This window comes from Anolis sagrei, chromosome 5 (assembly GCF_037176765.1).
Source record: "Anolis sagrei isolate rAnoSag1 chromosome 5, rAnoSag1.mat, whole genome shotgun sequence".
Lineage (NCBI taxonomy): Eukaryota > Metazoa > Chordata > Lepidosauria > Squamata > Dactyloidae > Anolis > Anolis sagrei.
In genome coordinates this window covers 76,058,342-76,075,242 of record NC_090025.1, presented here as the reverse complement: position 1 = coordinate 76,075,242, position 16,901 = coordinate 76,058,342, and the positions used below count along the sequence as shown (strand labels likewise).

General features: G+C 40.6%; 1 protein-coding gene across 1 annotated transcript in view; it reads left to right on the top strand.

Annotated features, from left to right (window-relative positions):
- Window positions 1-9,747, top strand: part of NIPAL1 (NIPA like domain containing 1) — a 28,353-nt gene extending 18,606 nt beyond the window's left edge. The window contains exons 3-6 of the mRNA XM_067468785.1: window positions 1,001-1,057; window positions 1,645-1,735; window positions 3,560-3,720; window positions 6,717-9,747. Of these exons, the coding sequence (XP_067324886.1) occupies window positions 1,001-1,057; window positions 1,645-1,735; window positions 3,560-3,720; window positions 6,717-7,333 (926 nt within the window). The 3' untranslated portion in view covers window positions 7,334-9,747. The remainder of the gene's footprint in view (window positions 1-1,000; window positions 1,058-1,644; window positions 1,736-3,559; window positions 3,721-6,716) is intronic.
- Window positions 9,748-16,901: the final 7,154 nt, after the last annotated feature.

The following is a 16,901-nucleotide window of genomic DNA, read 5'->3' as shown; positions in this document are numbered from 1 at the left end:
TAAAATATATAATGAAAAAAATGTCAAAATCTTTGTTTTGAAAAACAGCAACCAGCTAGTAAGAAGCCTTTTCTTCAATCCCTGGTCCATTTGTCAAACTTTTTATTATTATTATTATTATTATTAAACTTTATTTGTATCCCGCTAGCATCTCCCGAAGGACTCGATGCGGCTTACAAAGGCCAAGGCCTCAACACAACAGCAGTAAACAACAACAATACAAAAGAAAAGCAAATTAAAAACATAAGCAATAACAAAACATTGCACTATTACACAATAAAAACCATGGCCAGGCCAATGATGGGTACAGGTTAAAAAGTGCTGGGTGTGACAGGAGGTGTATTGGAATTATGGGCAAGTGCAATGTGCAGAGAGTCTTAAACTCTAGTAAAGTGCTTCTGGGACAAGTGCTGGGTTATCCTATTCTGGAAAGGCATGTCGGAATAGCCAGGTCTTCAAGTTCTTCCTAAAGACTGCCAACGTGGGAGCTAGTCTAATGTCTTTGGGGAGGTCGTTCCAAAGTCGGGGGGCAACCACAGAAAAGGCCCTATCCCTCGTCCCCACCAAGCGCGCCTGCGACGCAGGTGGGATCGCAAGCAGGGCCTCTCCAGATGACCGAAGGGAGCGTGTGGGTACATAAGCGGAGACCTGCCTATTAAAAGAGATCACTTTTTGTCAGTGTGGTAGAATGGCACAACATTACACATATTGATGATATCCCACACATCTTTTTATTATTGTGCTGTTTTTAATTTACTGGATGACAAAAAGAGACTCCAGACAGTGAATAATAGTTTTATTAGCACCATATAAAAATTCTCCTAAAATACCATGGAAGACATTGGTGAGCCAGTCTGTTGTTTAAATTGATCACTAAGCCACTGTTAACACTTTGGATGAGCCTGGCTGGAAAAGCTTGCTTGAAAATGTAGAAACAGGGTGTGCTCGAAAGACATTTTGGCAAGGCTTGCTAAATTAGTTTTGTTTATATTTTTTTCAGGACAAGGTGGGTATTCTTACCTGAAGGAATGGCTGTGGTGGGCTGGGCTGCTTTCGAGTAAGTATTAACACCTTTTTTTTACCATAATTTGAGTTTTGCAACACATATGAGTTTCACACACAAGAAACTGCTGATTTTTTTGGAGTGAGCCTTCCGGCAAGGGTGGGTGGGAAACCTCTTTCATCCGAATGGCCAATTTTGGTTTCAGAGATATTTAAAGGAGGTGTATTCCAGTGGTGGGTTAAGTCAGGGATTGATCGAAATTTAACCTTCCGCTTTTATTGCCAATAACGAAACCGTAGGAGAACTTTTTAGCTTGTTAGATTAAGGGAGAAAACCTGTTTTCCAAAGAGTCAGAAATTAAATTCAGTGTTTTCCTGAATTTCATATTCAGCCCAAAAGGCTGAAAATAGGATTGTAGACAGTATAATCAGAGAATATAAGATATTTTTCAAATTTTCTTATTCAGTTCACATGTCTGAAAGTAGAACTGTAGACAGTGTGAAATGCTGTCTTTTTTCCGGAATTTCTTGTTTAGTTCAAATGTCTGAGAATTACGATAATTGAAAATGTGATCAGAGGGATATTAAATGTAGAAGATACAGAGAGTGAGTTCCCCTGCTAACATCATGATTTTTTTACAGTGGGAATAGGAGAAGCAGCAAACTTTGCCGCCTATGCCTTTGCACCAGCAACTTTGGTGACTCCATTGGGTGCACTTAGTGTACTTATAAGGTTAGTACAAATTTGGACAACCTCCTGTTGAAGAAGCTCCACTGACTGCCAGTCTGTTTCCATGCACAACTCAAAATGCTGGTTATAACCTTAAAAGCTCTAGATGGTTCAGGTCCAGGCTATTTGGCAGACCGCATCCTCTTGTACGAACCTGGCCGAGCCCTGAGATCTTCAGGAGAGGCCCTTCTCTCAATCCCACCCCAATCAAGCTCGGCTGGTGGCAACAAGAGAGCTGGCCTTCCTTTTTGGGTGGCTGCCCAAGGAAGCCAGAACAGCCCCCTCCCTGCTGTCTTTCCAGTGGCAAGCTAAAACCTTTTTATTCAAACAGGCATTTAAAGAAGATTTTAAAGATCATATCAGGGGTTGCTGTGATTTTGCTTTTATGGATTTAACCTGAATTGTTTTTAGTATTAATACTGTTTAATACTGTTTGAATATTTCTATATTTTAAGTTGTATTGTAATGCTTTTAATTGTGAATTGCTTTGAGTCTCCATATGGAGAGAAAAAGCAAGATATAAATAAACATGATAAATAAAAATAAATAAATTGAGTTTATTCATTGGGATGTCCGCTGTATGGTGATAGGCCTTTTGTGGCTCACTTCAAATGAAGTTTTTAAAAGAGTTTCTATTGTCCTCATGTTATTTTAGAAAGTTCTGCGTGCAAGTTCCCAGGCTGGCTTGTAAATTGATGAGAAATGTTAAGAGCAGCTCTGCTTGCACCATTTATGTATCTGGTCTCATTGTAATTTAAAATGATTTCCCTGTTGACTCTGCAATGCATACAAAAGCCCTCTTAAAGAAGCAAAATTCTAAAACCATGAAACCCTTGTGTATGATGAAATAGATTAAAAATAAAATTATTTTGGACCCTTTTTTCATGTCAGAAGCGACTTGAGAAACTGCAAGTCGCTTCTGGTGTGAGAGAATTGGCCGTCTGCAAAGACGCTGCCCAGGGGACGCCCGGATGTTTTGATGTTTTACCATCCTTGTGGGAGACTTCTCTCATATCCTCGTATGGGGAGCTGGAGCTGACATAGGGAGCTCATCTGCACTTTCCCTGGATTCGAACCTCCGCCCTGTTGGTCTTCAGTCCTGCCGGCACAAGGGTTTAACCCACTGTGCCACCAGGGGCTCATATTTTGGACCCTGGGAAATTGTGTTAGAGGTTGTTTGGTTTGTTACTGAAATATCATAGGAGCAGTGGCATCACTAGGTGGGTGCGAAGGATATGAACCACACTGGGCAACACCATCAAGAGGGGATGACACCAAAATGTCGTTCTATAAAACTTTGGGGCCGTATGCAGCCCCAAAGACCTTGCAGTGTAAGCAGGCAAAACCACATGATTCAAAGTGTTGTTGTAATTGGGTAATAAGGACAGCTCTGTATGCACATTAAAAGGCACAAAAATTAGCATAAAATTTAGCTTTGTATATATACTGATAAAGCACATTTAGTGGTTCATCTAAATACAAGGATTTTTTAAAAAATAAAAAAATTATTAATTTATACTGCAGAATGAATATTTAATACTAATAAAGCAAAACATAATGGAAGAAGCAGTGGAAACACACAGGAAGGTTACAAATGGCACAGGTAATCTGGAACTCTCTATAAAATTGTCCACGCTTCCCCTTCATCAGACAAAACTGGAGACCACATCCGTAATCGTGTTTCCACAAGTGACAGTTTGGGTCTTTTATGATGTTATAGCCATATGTATGGTATTTTCTTTGGTTTTTATTCTGGACTTCCATTTTTAGATGTTACGACTGAAATGTTCTCGGTATAATACATCTTTTCTTTCAAAATCCTAACAGCGCAGTACTATCCTCTTATTTTTTGGATGAAAAGCTCAACATCCACGGGAAGCTGGGCTGCGTCTTAAGCCTCCTGGGGTCTACCGTAATGGTGATTCATGCTCCCGAAGAGGAGCAAGTCACATCACTGGATGAAATGAAAACAAAGCTAGAAGATCCAGGTATGTAATCTAGATACTTATTTTGGAACTGCATGAGTTTTTAACTTTCACATACTTCTGGTTTAGTCCAGAATCTGTTCCGTCTTTGGACAGAAGGCCATGGGACCACACATATGGTATTCTACCTTCAGATGTCTGACATTATGATTGGGGCATCCTCGGCTCTCCAGATGCTTCAGATTTCCATCAGCTAAATTCTGCATAATGGTAAAGGATTAGTGAGTGAAAGTCCAAAAAATCTAGAGGAGCAAAAGTCATGTATGTCCCCACCACCGCCATACACACACTTTCCATATGAGCCTGCTTGAAATTTGAGATCCTCAGTAGAATTCATGTTGGATGTTCTTTCACCCCACGAGGCTGATGAATACGTATGACAGGATTTTTACTGTAGCAGTTAACCCAACTATGGAACCCTCTCTCCCAAAGGGGGGTCATTCTGTTTCCTCTCTTTGAGTTTCTTCTGAGCAGCTGTATTATTTCACCCTAGCCTACAATCTTTAAAATTAGGTGGCAGCTCTTTTTTTTAACATTGTGTCAACGTTTAAATTAAGAGTGTGTGTTTAGTCTTGTTTAACAGTTTTTATTCATTCCTTCAGTTTTCAAAATATTTTTATTCATTATGTATCACTCAGGACTGAGGTGTCAAACTCATTTTCACTGAGAACCATATCAGCCTTACGGTTTCTTTCAAAGAGCCGTTGAATCCATAGATGGAGAATTTTTGGTTACAGAGGGCCCACTATATATGAGAGAGAGAGAGAGAGAGAGAGAGATGGTGCTTGTTGCAGTTCAGCCACCCATGTGACTCGTTTTCACCCAAGATGAAAACCTAATTATCCCAAATATAGCTCAGCCAACAGGAATCAATCAACTAGTTAAAAGTTCATTAAAGAAAATAGTGCTCTATATAAAAAAACTAGTTCAAAAATACATTCCAAAGTAAAGAATATAAAAGTATTTCCAAAGTATATGTAAAAGGCAGAAGCGCAAGTACATCCAAAGTATAAGCTTCAAAATTCATTCCAAACTCTAGATTACAGTCAGAGTATTCTTGAGGCGGCAATAAGCAAAGTCCCGCACTGACAGTAAAGCCAAAATCCACAAAATCTAGACCAAGTACTGTATCCAAATGAGATTCCTCAATCCCAAACAGGAAACCATGACATGAAAGCAAGGCCAGAATCTCCAATCAGAGAGAACAAGGAAAAGTTGACTTTCTTCAGAAAATGCAGTTAGTCTCACACAGAGCAATGTTAGCTCAAGACACCAAATTCATTCCCATGGAGACACTAACACCTGCAATCCCTCTGTTTATCTTTCAAACGCCGAGAAAACCTTAATTGCCTCTGCTTGGCACTATCTCCCGTGACTGAAGACGCTGAGTTATGGGCAACAATCCAGCATTTTCTACCTCCCTCACATCTTTCCCAGGGTCAGGGAGAGCCTCTGGAAGCAGAACCTCTGGCAGTGTTTCATGTGAAACATCCTCACTAAAAGCAGATCTGTCTGTAGAACCATTCCCATCATCCAGGGAATGACTACTTTCTCCCTGAGGAGCTACAGAAGTGGTATGCTCCAATTCAGGCTGCAGTTCAGGAGCACAAGGTCCCATCAAAGGGTCCCCCTCCTTCTCCTCAGACTAGGCCTCAACGGTGCTCTTTAGCTTTTATCCAGTTTGGGTCCCCAGATGGTAGTTGAACAACAGCTCCCATCACTTTTGATGATTTGCCATGCAGATGGGATAATGGGAATTGCAATCCAATAGCATTTGTGGCTCCACAGTTGAGGAAAGGTTAAAAAGATTTTTTTAAAGACAGATATCATACACCTTATACCACAATCCTTATATCAAAATTCAAACCCACCCTTCTTGACTATACAGAACAAATTGCAGCCTTCCAGATGTTACTGTATTACAACTCCCATCAGCTCTAGTCATGATGTCTAATGATGAGGAATATAGGAGTTATAGTCCAGCATCTAGAGGGCCACATACAATAACATAGCAGGCAAGCAGGCCCGTAGCCAGGATTTTGATTCGGGGGAGTGCTGAGTTTGATTCCGGGGGGGGGGGGGGGGGCTGAGGATCTACCCTAGCAAACCTTTTGTATCATTATCCCAATACCCCCATGTATGTGGGATATATTGAGCATGGTGATCAGATCATTATACGAATAGACATAAAATCCAGTAAGGCCTTCTCGCGAACCACCTTGAGAATTTCAGGGGGGGCTGAAGCCCCTCAAGCCCCCCCCCCCCCCCCCCCCCCGGCTACATACCTGCAGGCAAGATTAAGCTTGCCGGACTTGAGTTTGACACTGATTTAGGCAATTCAGATAGATTTGTACAAATGTCAAGCAATGAATCAAGTCAAGCAGTGAAGTTGAGCATCAGTGCACTCTTCCAACTGAATTATTGGAACAATATTGCTCAATATTCAGAGATAGCCTCTGTGTGTGTGTAGATTGCAAAGTTGCTTTGTTCTGAGATAACTTAAATCTCATGCCAAAGGAGACCTATAGCTCAGTAAGTCTTATGCTATCTCCATCTGTTTACTGTCTGTTACAGAGGTCTGCTGCCTGAAATCAAGGCAATTGTTGATTAGTGGACCTGGTGCAATCTATCTGCCAAGTGTGTTCTCTGCATTTTGAGCTTTGTTATGGGATCTGTGGGAATGCATATTTGTGAACCGATCCATCATGAATTTGCTATCTGCATACAGCACTATATTGAGAACATTGTGATGGGATAGGATTCAATTGAGGTTTTCACTTACAGAAAAGAGTGGAGACTATTTTAATAATTTGTTGTGGAGGATCTTACGGTTCAGAGGATATCGGTAGAAATCATTTCTGTGAATGGTGGCACTCCCTGTGCAGAGACCTACTTCTGGGTTCTGATCCAGTCCACTGAGTTGAGAAAACTGTAAACAATAATTTGGATCCCTGCTTCATTCACACTAAGTAATCCTTTTTCTTTCTCTTCCCCAACAGTGTTCATTGCCTTTGCTGTTATTATCATTGCAATCTCACTGGTGCTGATTTTTATTATTGCTCCAAAACATGGTCAGACAAATATCCTGGTCTACATCTCCATTTGTTCTGGGATTGGCGCATTCTCCGTCTCCTCTGTCAAGGGATTGGGCATTGCTATTAAAGACTTCTTGTATCAGAAGCCAGTTTTCCGAAATCCACTGGTTTATATTTTGACTCTAGCCTTGGTGCTGTCAGTCAGTACTCAGATTAACTACCTCAACAAATCATTGGATGTGTTCAATACATCTCTAGTGACACCCATTTACTATGTGTTCTTCACAACAACAGTGCTGACCTGCTCCATCATCCTGTTCAAGGAATGGAACAGCATGGAGTTTGGAGACATCATTGGGACACTGAGTGGATTTTTCACCATCATTATAGGCATTTTCTTTCTGCATGCCTTCAAAAATGTCACAGTCAACTGGAAGCAGTTGACCTCATCTGTGAAAAGAGAGCCCAACTCACCTCCTCGTGGTAATGAGGCTCATTATGCTTTACTGGAGAACATTGAAGCTTCAGCTGCAATATGTGATGAGGATAATACTCTGTTCAGTCGAGGGAATGAGCTATGACACCACCCTCAAGTCAACCAATCTCACTGAACAGCTAACTAGAGTGAGAGCTATCTTTAGAAGACTTATAACCATTCTCCGGGGATGCTACTTGGAGAGACAGACAGAAAGCCATCACTATAACATTTGCTCCTGGAACAGAAAAGGAAATATGAAGATAATATTCCTATTTATACCTATTTTTGCCAACTGATGAACATCACTGAAAACTGTGATTCTGTTTGAAGAACTGATATTTGATAAATAATAGCATTTTTGGAAATATAATATATTTTCATAAAGAGCACTTTATAACTCTACTGTATTTTTAAAATGTCACTGGGTTTACAGCTGGCTTGAGGAAGGCATCTGTATGTAGAAAAATCATGACCACCTCTAAAACGGTCAACATACGAACGTTTTTAGATGTCACGTCAATGTGTTTCAGCTAAGAAATGCCCATAAGATAAATATTCTGGTTTACGATTCTAGTAAAACTCTGCATTCATTTAAGATCTTTCTTGTGATGTTTAGCACTGAATTGTGTGATACGTTTTAGGCTGAATTCAGACTAAGCCCGGGTTTGCCATTTTGCAGGACCTAATCTTGGCAAGATTAAAATAAAATTGTGAGCATATGATATAATTTATCAGTCTCAGGATACTATTTCCCATTGACATTTTTTGATTTACTCTTAATTTGAAACTACTCATTTCATTCAAATGACATTTTTCTTACGCAACCAGTTAGGAGAAAAAGTTTCCACCAGAATGACTATTTGAATCCTGCTGTAATGATTTCCTACCAGCATTTTTCCAAATTTGTGTTTGTTCTATTGTAGTTCAACCTGTTCATTGATCTTTTCCCAAGTGTTCTTTGACTGTTCGGGCTAGTTTAATTAGATTAAGAAATCTTATTTTTTTAGTCCCCTACTCTCTTTCGATTAACTATATTTTTGTTAATTGGCTGGCTTGTTTGTTTGAGGAGAGTATTTTTGAACACAAAGGAGTCTTGTCATAAAATATGGACACCTTAAATTAAGAGTGGTACAGCCCTGTTAGTTATGTTCTGGGAGAATATTACATCAATAAACAAATTATACTTGCCTTTAAGCAGATTTTATCCAGCTGCTCAGTAGCCAATATCAGATGCTCAATTCTACAGGACTGAAAAGATGGCAAGATAAACCTTTCAGGAACAAGTAACAGACGCTAAAGGAATCCTTGCATTTTGGGAGTGAAATTTAACATCAAAACGCCATTGTTTTTGGTCACATGATGTAGTCTTGTCCATTTTATTTGGTTGCTTGGATCGCAAGGAATAATTTCCATTCATAAAACTCAAATGACTCATGTTTATTTCAGTGAGGTTTCCCACACAATAGTTTGATACATTCTGTAAGCAGTGGAGGGAATGTGTGACCTTTTCAGATCTTGTTGGACTGCAGTTCTTATCTGTTCTGGCCGACCATGACCATTGGTCAGGAATGGCAGGAATTGTAACCCAACAACGTTTGGAGAGTCACACATTCCCCACTCATGAATCTACTTAACTGATACAATTTGCTGACTTCGATATTCTTTGGTTGAAATCCAACGAACAACTGAAATCTTACTTTATGGATGCATAATAGAAATGATCAGTGAGTACTAGTTCTACTGAAGCTTACGGAAGTTTTAGAGATGGTTCTAGGGCGATTTCGGGCCCACTTAAGATGTTTGGTGGTTTCTAAGAAGACTTGAGGTTCTTCTGTATGTTATAAGCGGGTGAACATCATGGCAAAACCTTTGTCTCCTGTTGCCCATGCTCCAGCATTAATCAGTTCATTCTTCCCTTTTTGGGTAGAGTACATTCATGGAAATCTCTAGGTCCTAGTACTTCCCTGAGGGCTTGTTACTAGGCTCCAGAGATCTCCCACTGGATTCCCAATGCAGAATGGAAAACGGTTTTATTTATTTATTGATTCCAGAAGGATTTTCATCCCATCTTTTTGTGTGAAAGAAAATGTTTATGTTGGAATAAACAGTATGTCCCTGAAAAGCAAAATTGACTGTGGGCACATATCTTCCCATTATTCGTATTTTCCTTTTGCCCATTGCTTCTTAAGCCTGTTACAGGTTTCATTCATGTATGGCACTTTTCCATTATGGAAAGCCAGAAATATAAAAATGCTAAAAGAATTTGATAACTCAGGAGATATCTTCCTTCCGTTGTGTCTGTCCAGCACTGGCATCCATTAGGAAATATTCAAACATACTTCATTAAACTTCGTACCAAAGAAATATAATTGTGTGTGTGCAGGATAATATTTTGTCATTCAGGAAATAATTCCTTGTTTCTGTGTGTTCAAACTTTTTGACTCAATGTAACGAAATGGAAAATATTTTTGAGATATTTTTTCTGATAAAACCCTATTAAAATGTGGAAAAAATAAAAAGGTGTAAAATAAACATTATTTTGATTAAAATGTGTTCCTACTTTTTTTAAAAGGTTTTTTTTTTTTTTTGCTAGGAATAGAATTGGTTCTTTTGTAACTTGACAGCTCTACTTTTCTCCACTTTAATCCCTCCTGATGTTTTCGCCTTACATCCATAGTGGTATTTTGATGTGAGCTGATGGGAGTTGCAATCTGGATAGAAGCTGGAAGAGAGGCTAAAGCAAATATCTGGAAACCAGAATTGGGGATTACATAGAGCAGCCATGGGTTCATATAGACTTAACATTGTCCTTCTTTGAGAAGTGAAAGGTGGAATTATTTTTCACACATTTGAAACAGTACAAGGATTGATATATCTGTTACACTGGCCAACACACATTTGGGTGCCTCAAATGTTAGTCCTGTTTCTGGGTATATTTGACTTGCTGATTCCAAAAATGGCACGAGTTCCCTTTTACCAGCTCTGTTTTTGGAAATACGGAACAAATGGATTGAAGAAGGGAAAGCTAATGATCAGATAAAGGAGAAAATGGACAGACTCCTGGACTGGCTGCACTTAAAAATGCTTCATAAAGTTGGAAGGAGGGGAGAAGAAAAAGGGGAGGGGGGATGTAATGGTTTATGGATGTTTATAAAGTATATTTTGTATGTTTTTGATGGATACCATTGCAATAAAAACTTCTTTAAAAAACCAAATTTGCATTGTGGTGGGGTTGGGGTGAGATTTTGTCATTTGGGAGTTGTAGTTGCATTCTGAACTTCATTATGAACCTACATATGACCGTGTACATGAGGCCTAAGGTGTTTATTTACTACATAATTGGTGTGGAAAAGTTTAGTATAACATGAAATAATCTCTAATTAATTGAAAAAGGTCAGTTACACACATATTATGAACAGATAATTGGTAAAAATTGGTAAAATGAATACTTTTAACATTTCAGTTCGAAGATGAACAAGTGAAATTCTGACCATATGAGCTGTTCAGCAGTGGAACTCTTTGCCTCAAAGAGTGGTGGAAGCTACTTCCTTGGAAGCTTTTAAATAGAGGCTGGATGGCCCTCTGTCAGGGATACTTTGTGCTTTCCCTGAATGGCAGGCGGTTGGACTAGACGGTCCATGTGATCTCTTCCAACTCTATTATTCTATGATTCCAATATCAGTCTCCTCGTCACTTTTGCAACCAAATTCTGTTCCGTAAACATCCCATTTTATCATACAATCTTCCAACTGAAATGTTGAAAATATTCATTTTACCAAATTTTAACATTTATCTGTTCATAATATGTCCTTTTTCAATTAATTAGAGATTATTTCATGTTATGCTAAACTTCTACACCAATTATGTAACTTGTAGCAAATAAACATCCTAGGTCTCATGTACATCGCCATATGTAGGTTCATAATGCATTATATGGCATTGCAGATGGGCCCAAGTTGCAGAAGTTGACTAAACTGTTGTTGACATGGAGACAACCTTAGCTGATCACAAACATTCTGATGCAATGGATGATGTCACTATCAGGATGAGCTTCAGATCTGAGCAGAGATGGCTGGTGGGAGGGAGAGAGGCTTGACAGTTGCAAGACATCCTAATATTCTCAAGTTGTTTCTTGGGATCAGTTGGAGATGCAGTTATTTGTGATTTAATTGCACTACGCAGAAAACCTAAATTTTTCTTGAATCCAGCATTGACACTATGATCCAATATGCACATCTACTTTTGGTGAGTATTCCAGGCTTTCCTTTGTTTAACCCTATTTTGCCCCACTTAGGCAAAGTCTGGGTATGCTCCTTCTTGCTTATCATATGGGCTTCTCATTCTGAATTTAGCAGACTTGATAAGTGACAACCAGGCACTCGCACAGAGCTCCATGGCCTCCAAGAAATTGTGGTGGTGCCACAAAAGACGATGTACTAGAGGGGCCATGATGGAAATCTGAACCAGAGGATATTTTTGATCTGTTCTTGAGAAGCTGGCCCTCATATATTACTATCATAATAGCATATTATCATATGAGAGATATGTAAAGAAAACTGCTTTACCCTGTGGCTAAATTATAATGAGAAGCTACTTGACACAGTTCTGATTTTCATTTTTATAAACAATGCTCACAACCATGACATAGAAGGTGCTTCTAGGAAAAATAGTATCACCTTTCAATGAGTGAGTGAGGATGGAGCAATGGAATAAGGAGTGGAAAACCTTGATGAGGCTGCAATGGGAAGATGGGGAAGGGAGTGAGGGACTAGCTCTGCAGGAAGGGCAGCAGCGCAGAAGAAGAGGAGAAGGACCAACGGGGCAAGGAGGTGGAGGGAAGGAAGCAGGAGCTACAGCACCAGGAACAGCCAAGTTCATGAAAGCAAAGCATGTGAATGTGCACGGATGACACACAGGAACTCAGAAACAGGCCCAAGTGGCTTCCGCAGGAGAAATTTCCTTGTGTTATGACCACACTTTGATGCTGCTCGGCAAAGGCCCCTGTTTTCTGCACTGAAATAGTATTATAAGGGCATGAAGTTGTCACCGAATTATTTCAGACTCCTTGTCACTTTTGTTGCCTACGTTTGGACTGTGAGCCTTTGGAAGCTCTTCCTCATTTTGCTTGAAAAACTCATTTCTCATCTGTCTTGTGTTTGTATTAGTAAATATTGTTAAACATATTGATTTCTATTTCTATAGTATGTGGAGGGGGAGAGAGCGGAATATTGGGGTGAGTGCTGATTGGTGGAGGCTGGGGAAGATTTGCATAAGGCAAGGGAATGTGTTGGAGAATGACAGTTGGGAGTTCAGTTAGATGAGGATTTCTGAGTTGGACAACGGTGGGAGGAAAGAGATGGGTTGTGGTCAGTCTGGGTTTCTTTGAAAGGGATGCATCAGAGAGAGAGAGAGAGAGAGAGAGAGAGAGGAAGTTTAGCAGTAAGAAAATAAATATTTGAACTTGTTATGTGTAGTTTTTGAAAATAATAGTTTTTCTACAATGTGGGTTTTGGAAAATGCTGTCTCTTTATAAAAAGTTGGATTCTGTATGATGTTATCTTTTCAAGCTGATTCAGTGTGTCCAGCCACAATCCATGTCATTGCCAGATGGTATGCAGCAGGTTTAATATTTTAGATTCTGGTCAATAAATTCTTTAGAGTAAAATAACCATGGGCACATCATATTGTTGGAAGAGAAACAGGATTGATACTTGGATTGAGAGCAATTGGGTAGAAAGGGAACTCTGGGGTGCAAGCCTGCTGCCTTGTTTTTACTGGTGTTTCTCAGATGTATGTAACACAATGTGTTTTGCTCTTTGCCTGCAGGTAGATACCATTTCCCTCTTTCCCAAAGCTTTTAGTGCCTTATATTTCAGCAGAGTGAAAAGATTTGTACAGTGTACTAAAGCCCTTTCTTTCTTTCTTTCTTTCTTTCTTTCTTTCTTTCTTTCTTTCTTTCTGCAGGAGCACAGCTTGGACTACAAGCCCCATAAATGTCAAGGGTGGAGCCAACCTTTCAGCCAAACTTCCAGCCTTTGAAGAGTTTCAAGCCTTTCGGCTGTTATGTATGGCAAAGGCTTCCTGAGAAAGGTTGATTTGCAGAGACAGCAGAAGACAACACGACCTGAACTGGGAACCACATGGAATAGGAGGAAATGAAAAGAAACACTATGGCAAGGCATTTTTCCTTCTTCCTGATGAGTTGCCCATTGCTTTCTTCAACTGTGTGGAAGTTTGATCCACTCCCAGCTATATTTTTGCTAAATAGAAAATCATAGCTTGTTGTTCTGTTGGCAGAACTCTACTCAAACCATTTTGGAAATGGAAGCAGAAGGCCATGGTTGAAGGAAGACAGGAAGTCTCTGCTGCCTGTTTCTCCTCTTTTCTTTTGCACCCAACACCAGCTTGAAAGGCTTCTTTCACGGCCTTTTCTTGGTAAGATTTGTTCACAGAGCCCCTCTCCCCCCGCCAAAAATGCCAATGTGTCCCTGTGGTAGGGTCACTTTATGGTTGTCTTAACTCAGAAACAACTTAAAGACACAAAAGGAGGAAGCTTCATCTAAGAGATAGAAAGGATCACTTCTCCACAGTTACCATCAGTGATTTGAACCATGGGTTGAGCATCCCTTATATAGAAATGTGAAATCCAAGCTGGTGAAGCTGTCTTGTGACATGTCATGTCCTTCTTATCGTTATTTTCAGGTGACAAGTCTCACAAGCGTCATGGTATGGCCAAGATTTCAGCCAAGGTTTCAGCCTCATCAACCCCAGTCTCTTCAAAGACTTTTAGCTATGATCTCTGTGGCAAAGACTTTTAGAAGAAAGTGAATTCGCGGAGACAACAGGAGACAACACGACCTGAAGTGAGAGCCAGAGGGAATGGGAGGAAATAATGAGAAACACTACGCCAAGGCATATTGCCTTCTTCCTGATGGCTTGCCCAATGTCCATTCCTTTTCTCAACTGTATAGATGTTTGATCCACTTCTGGCTATATTTTAACTAAACAAGAAATCACAGTATTGCTCAGTTTTTGTCAGAACTCAACCCAAAACATGTTGAGATGAGAGTAGAAGGCCATGGTTGAAGGAAGGCAAGATGAACCATCCTCTTTTTCTCTGGTTTTTATACTTCTCACCAGATTGAAATCCTAAAGACTTGAGAGGTGTGTCCAGTTGTGGCAAAAGCCTGACTGTTCAATCGTCCTCCATCCATTCCTTTTTCCTTCTTCTCTTGTCTCCTTCCTCTCCCCCTCCACCTCCCGTCCCCTTCCTTTCCCCTCCCATTGCAATTCCCCTCCTCCCTGCCCTCTCCCTCCCCCTCCCACCCCCTCCCTCTCCCTCCTCCCTCTCCCTCTCCCCCTCCCCCTCCCCTTCCCCCTCCCTTCCCCCTTCCCCTTCCCTCCCCTCCCCCTTCCCCCTCCCCCTCCCCTCCCCCTCCCATTCCACCCCCTCTCCACATCTGACACACCACACACATCACACAGAACATTTACATCACACAGAACACACACCTCAGATCACACATAGTACACATGCCTCTTACACCTGACAAACCGCACACATCACACCACACACCACACACATCTCACACATCTTGCCCATTTCATATCGCACACATCAAACAGAATACATACATTGCCCAGAAAACATACCACACACACAGTACGCACACCTCATGCACCAGACAAATCACACACATTACACACCACACACATCACATACGCCATGCACATCACACACATATTGCCCATCTCACATCGCCCTTACATATACCTTTTCTCTTTTTATATCTTTCTGTCTTTCTATTTTTCCTGTCTTTTATCTCTTTCTCATCACACACTACACACATCTCACAGAACTCACGCATCTCTCTCATCTGTCTCCTTTCTCTTATCTCTTTCTCCTTCTTTCTGTCTCTTCTCTTTCCTCTGATTTCCATCTTCTCTTTCCCCTTCTCTATTCCCCCTTTTTCTTTTCTCCTTCTCTTTTGGCCTTCTCCTTTGTTTTTTCTTTCTTTTTCTGTTGCTCTTTTCTATTTCTCTGTCTCCTTTTCTATATCATTTTCTTTCTCTTTTACTTTTCTCATTATCTTTCTTTCTTTCTTTCTTTCTATCTCTTTCTATCTTTCTATCTATTTTTCTTTCTTTCTATCTTTCTGTCTGTCTTCCTTCCTTCCTATTTCTCCTATCCCTCCTTTTCCCCTTCCCCTCCCCTTTCCTCTTCCCTTTCCCCTTTCCCTTCCCCTTCCCCTTCCCCTCCCCTTTCCCCCTTCCCTTCCCCTTCCCCTTTCCCCTCCCTTCCCTGTCCCTTTCCCCTCCCCTTCCCTCCCCTCCCCTCCCCTTCCCCCTCCCCTTCTGGTTTCCCCTCCTTCTTCCTTCTCTCCTCTCCCCTTCCCTCCTCTTCCCCTTTCCCACAGCATCCTCCTGCCACTCTTCAGCTGCCCACTTGCAGAGTTCAAGTGATTTATTCTTCTTCAAAGAAGACTGAGACTCTCAGTAGACATGCCTTATACAGGAAGTCACAGCCTTCACTTTTCAACTATTGCAAAAGAAATTTACAAGCAGCTGAAAAGGAAGTGTCCAAAAAGAAAAAACAAAGCAGAGTATTTTGGCATCAAGAACTGACGTGGTGTCCCTTTAAGTCAAAAGGGAAGTAACCCATGCACACAAGCAGACCTTCCTTCTGAAACCGCGGTTGGTGGTTGAAGCATGGAGGAATAGGGGTGTTGTTTTAGTGACTTGTGTTGGGAAAAGCATTCAATTCCGTTGTACAATGTACAGTGACAATAAAGCTATTCAATCTTTCTAAATACTTTAAGCTTTCTATGATTATGGGACAAGTAGGTGAAAGATAGAATTGGTGATGCCTAGCTTGACAACAGTCCATGTGAACAAGATCGCGATTGGTAGAGATGAGAGACAGGGCCTTCTCAACAGTGGCTCCCCATCTGTGGAATTCTCTCCCCAATGACATAAGACTGGCCACCTCCCTCCTATCCTTTAGAAGGAAACTCAAGACTTGGCTGTGGGACCTTGCATTTGACCATTGAACAGCAGCTTGTATGAAGAAGGCATAAGCAATTTTGAAGTGACAATGAATTGACCTGGGCCCGGATTTTAATTGGCGTGTTTTAACAACTGTTTAATGTTTTGTTTTAATGAATTTGTTGATTGTTCTTATCATTATGATGGCACAGAATGGTGTTTGCTGTGAGGCCGCCCTGAGTCCCCCCTTGGAGGTACAAGTATATGAAATAAAATAAATAAATATTTATACTGGTGCATTAACTTTTCTTGGATATTGCAGAAGAAAGTTTCAAGTACTTTCTCCTGCAAAATCCTCAGCCTCTGTGTACAACAATTTGGAGGTTTGGTCACAATGGTGTCTGCTTATTTAAATGTGTTTTGACTGCCCTTGAAGACATAGGGACAAAGCACCACTCTTCTATTGGTTGAGGCTGTTCTTTTGTGCACAGGTGCTGAAGTGCACCAAGAACAAAATCAGAGGCAGCTAGACTATCTTCAACTGGTGGCTGGGAAATTGGGGTTTTGCATGCAAATCCTATTCTATTGCAGAGGGAAGCAAGAAGGATGCAAATTTCTCCTCTCTCGCCTTAACTGACTCTTAAGTATGTCATGGGAGAATTACATTCCACCAAATCGCCTTCCTG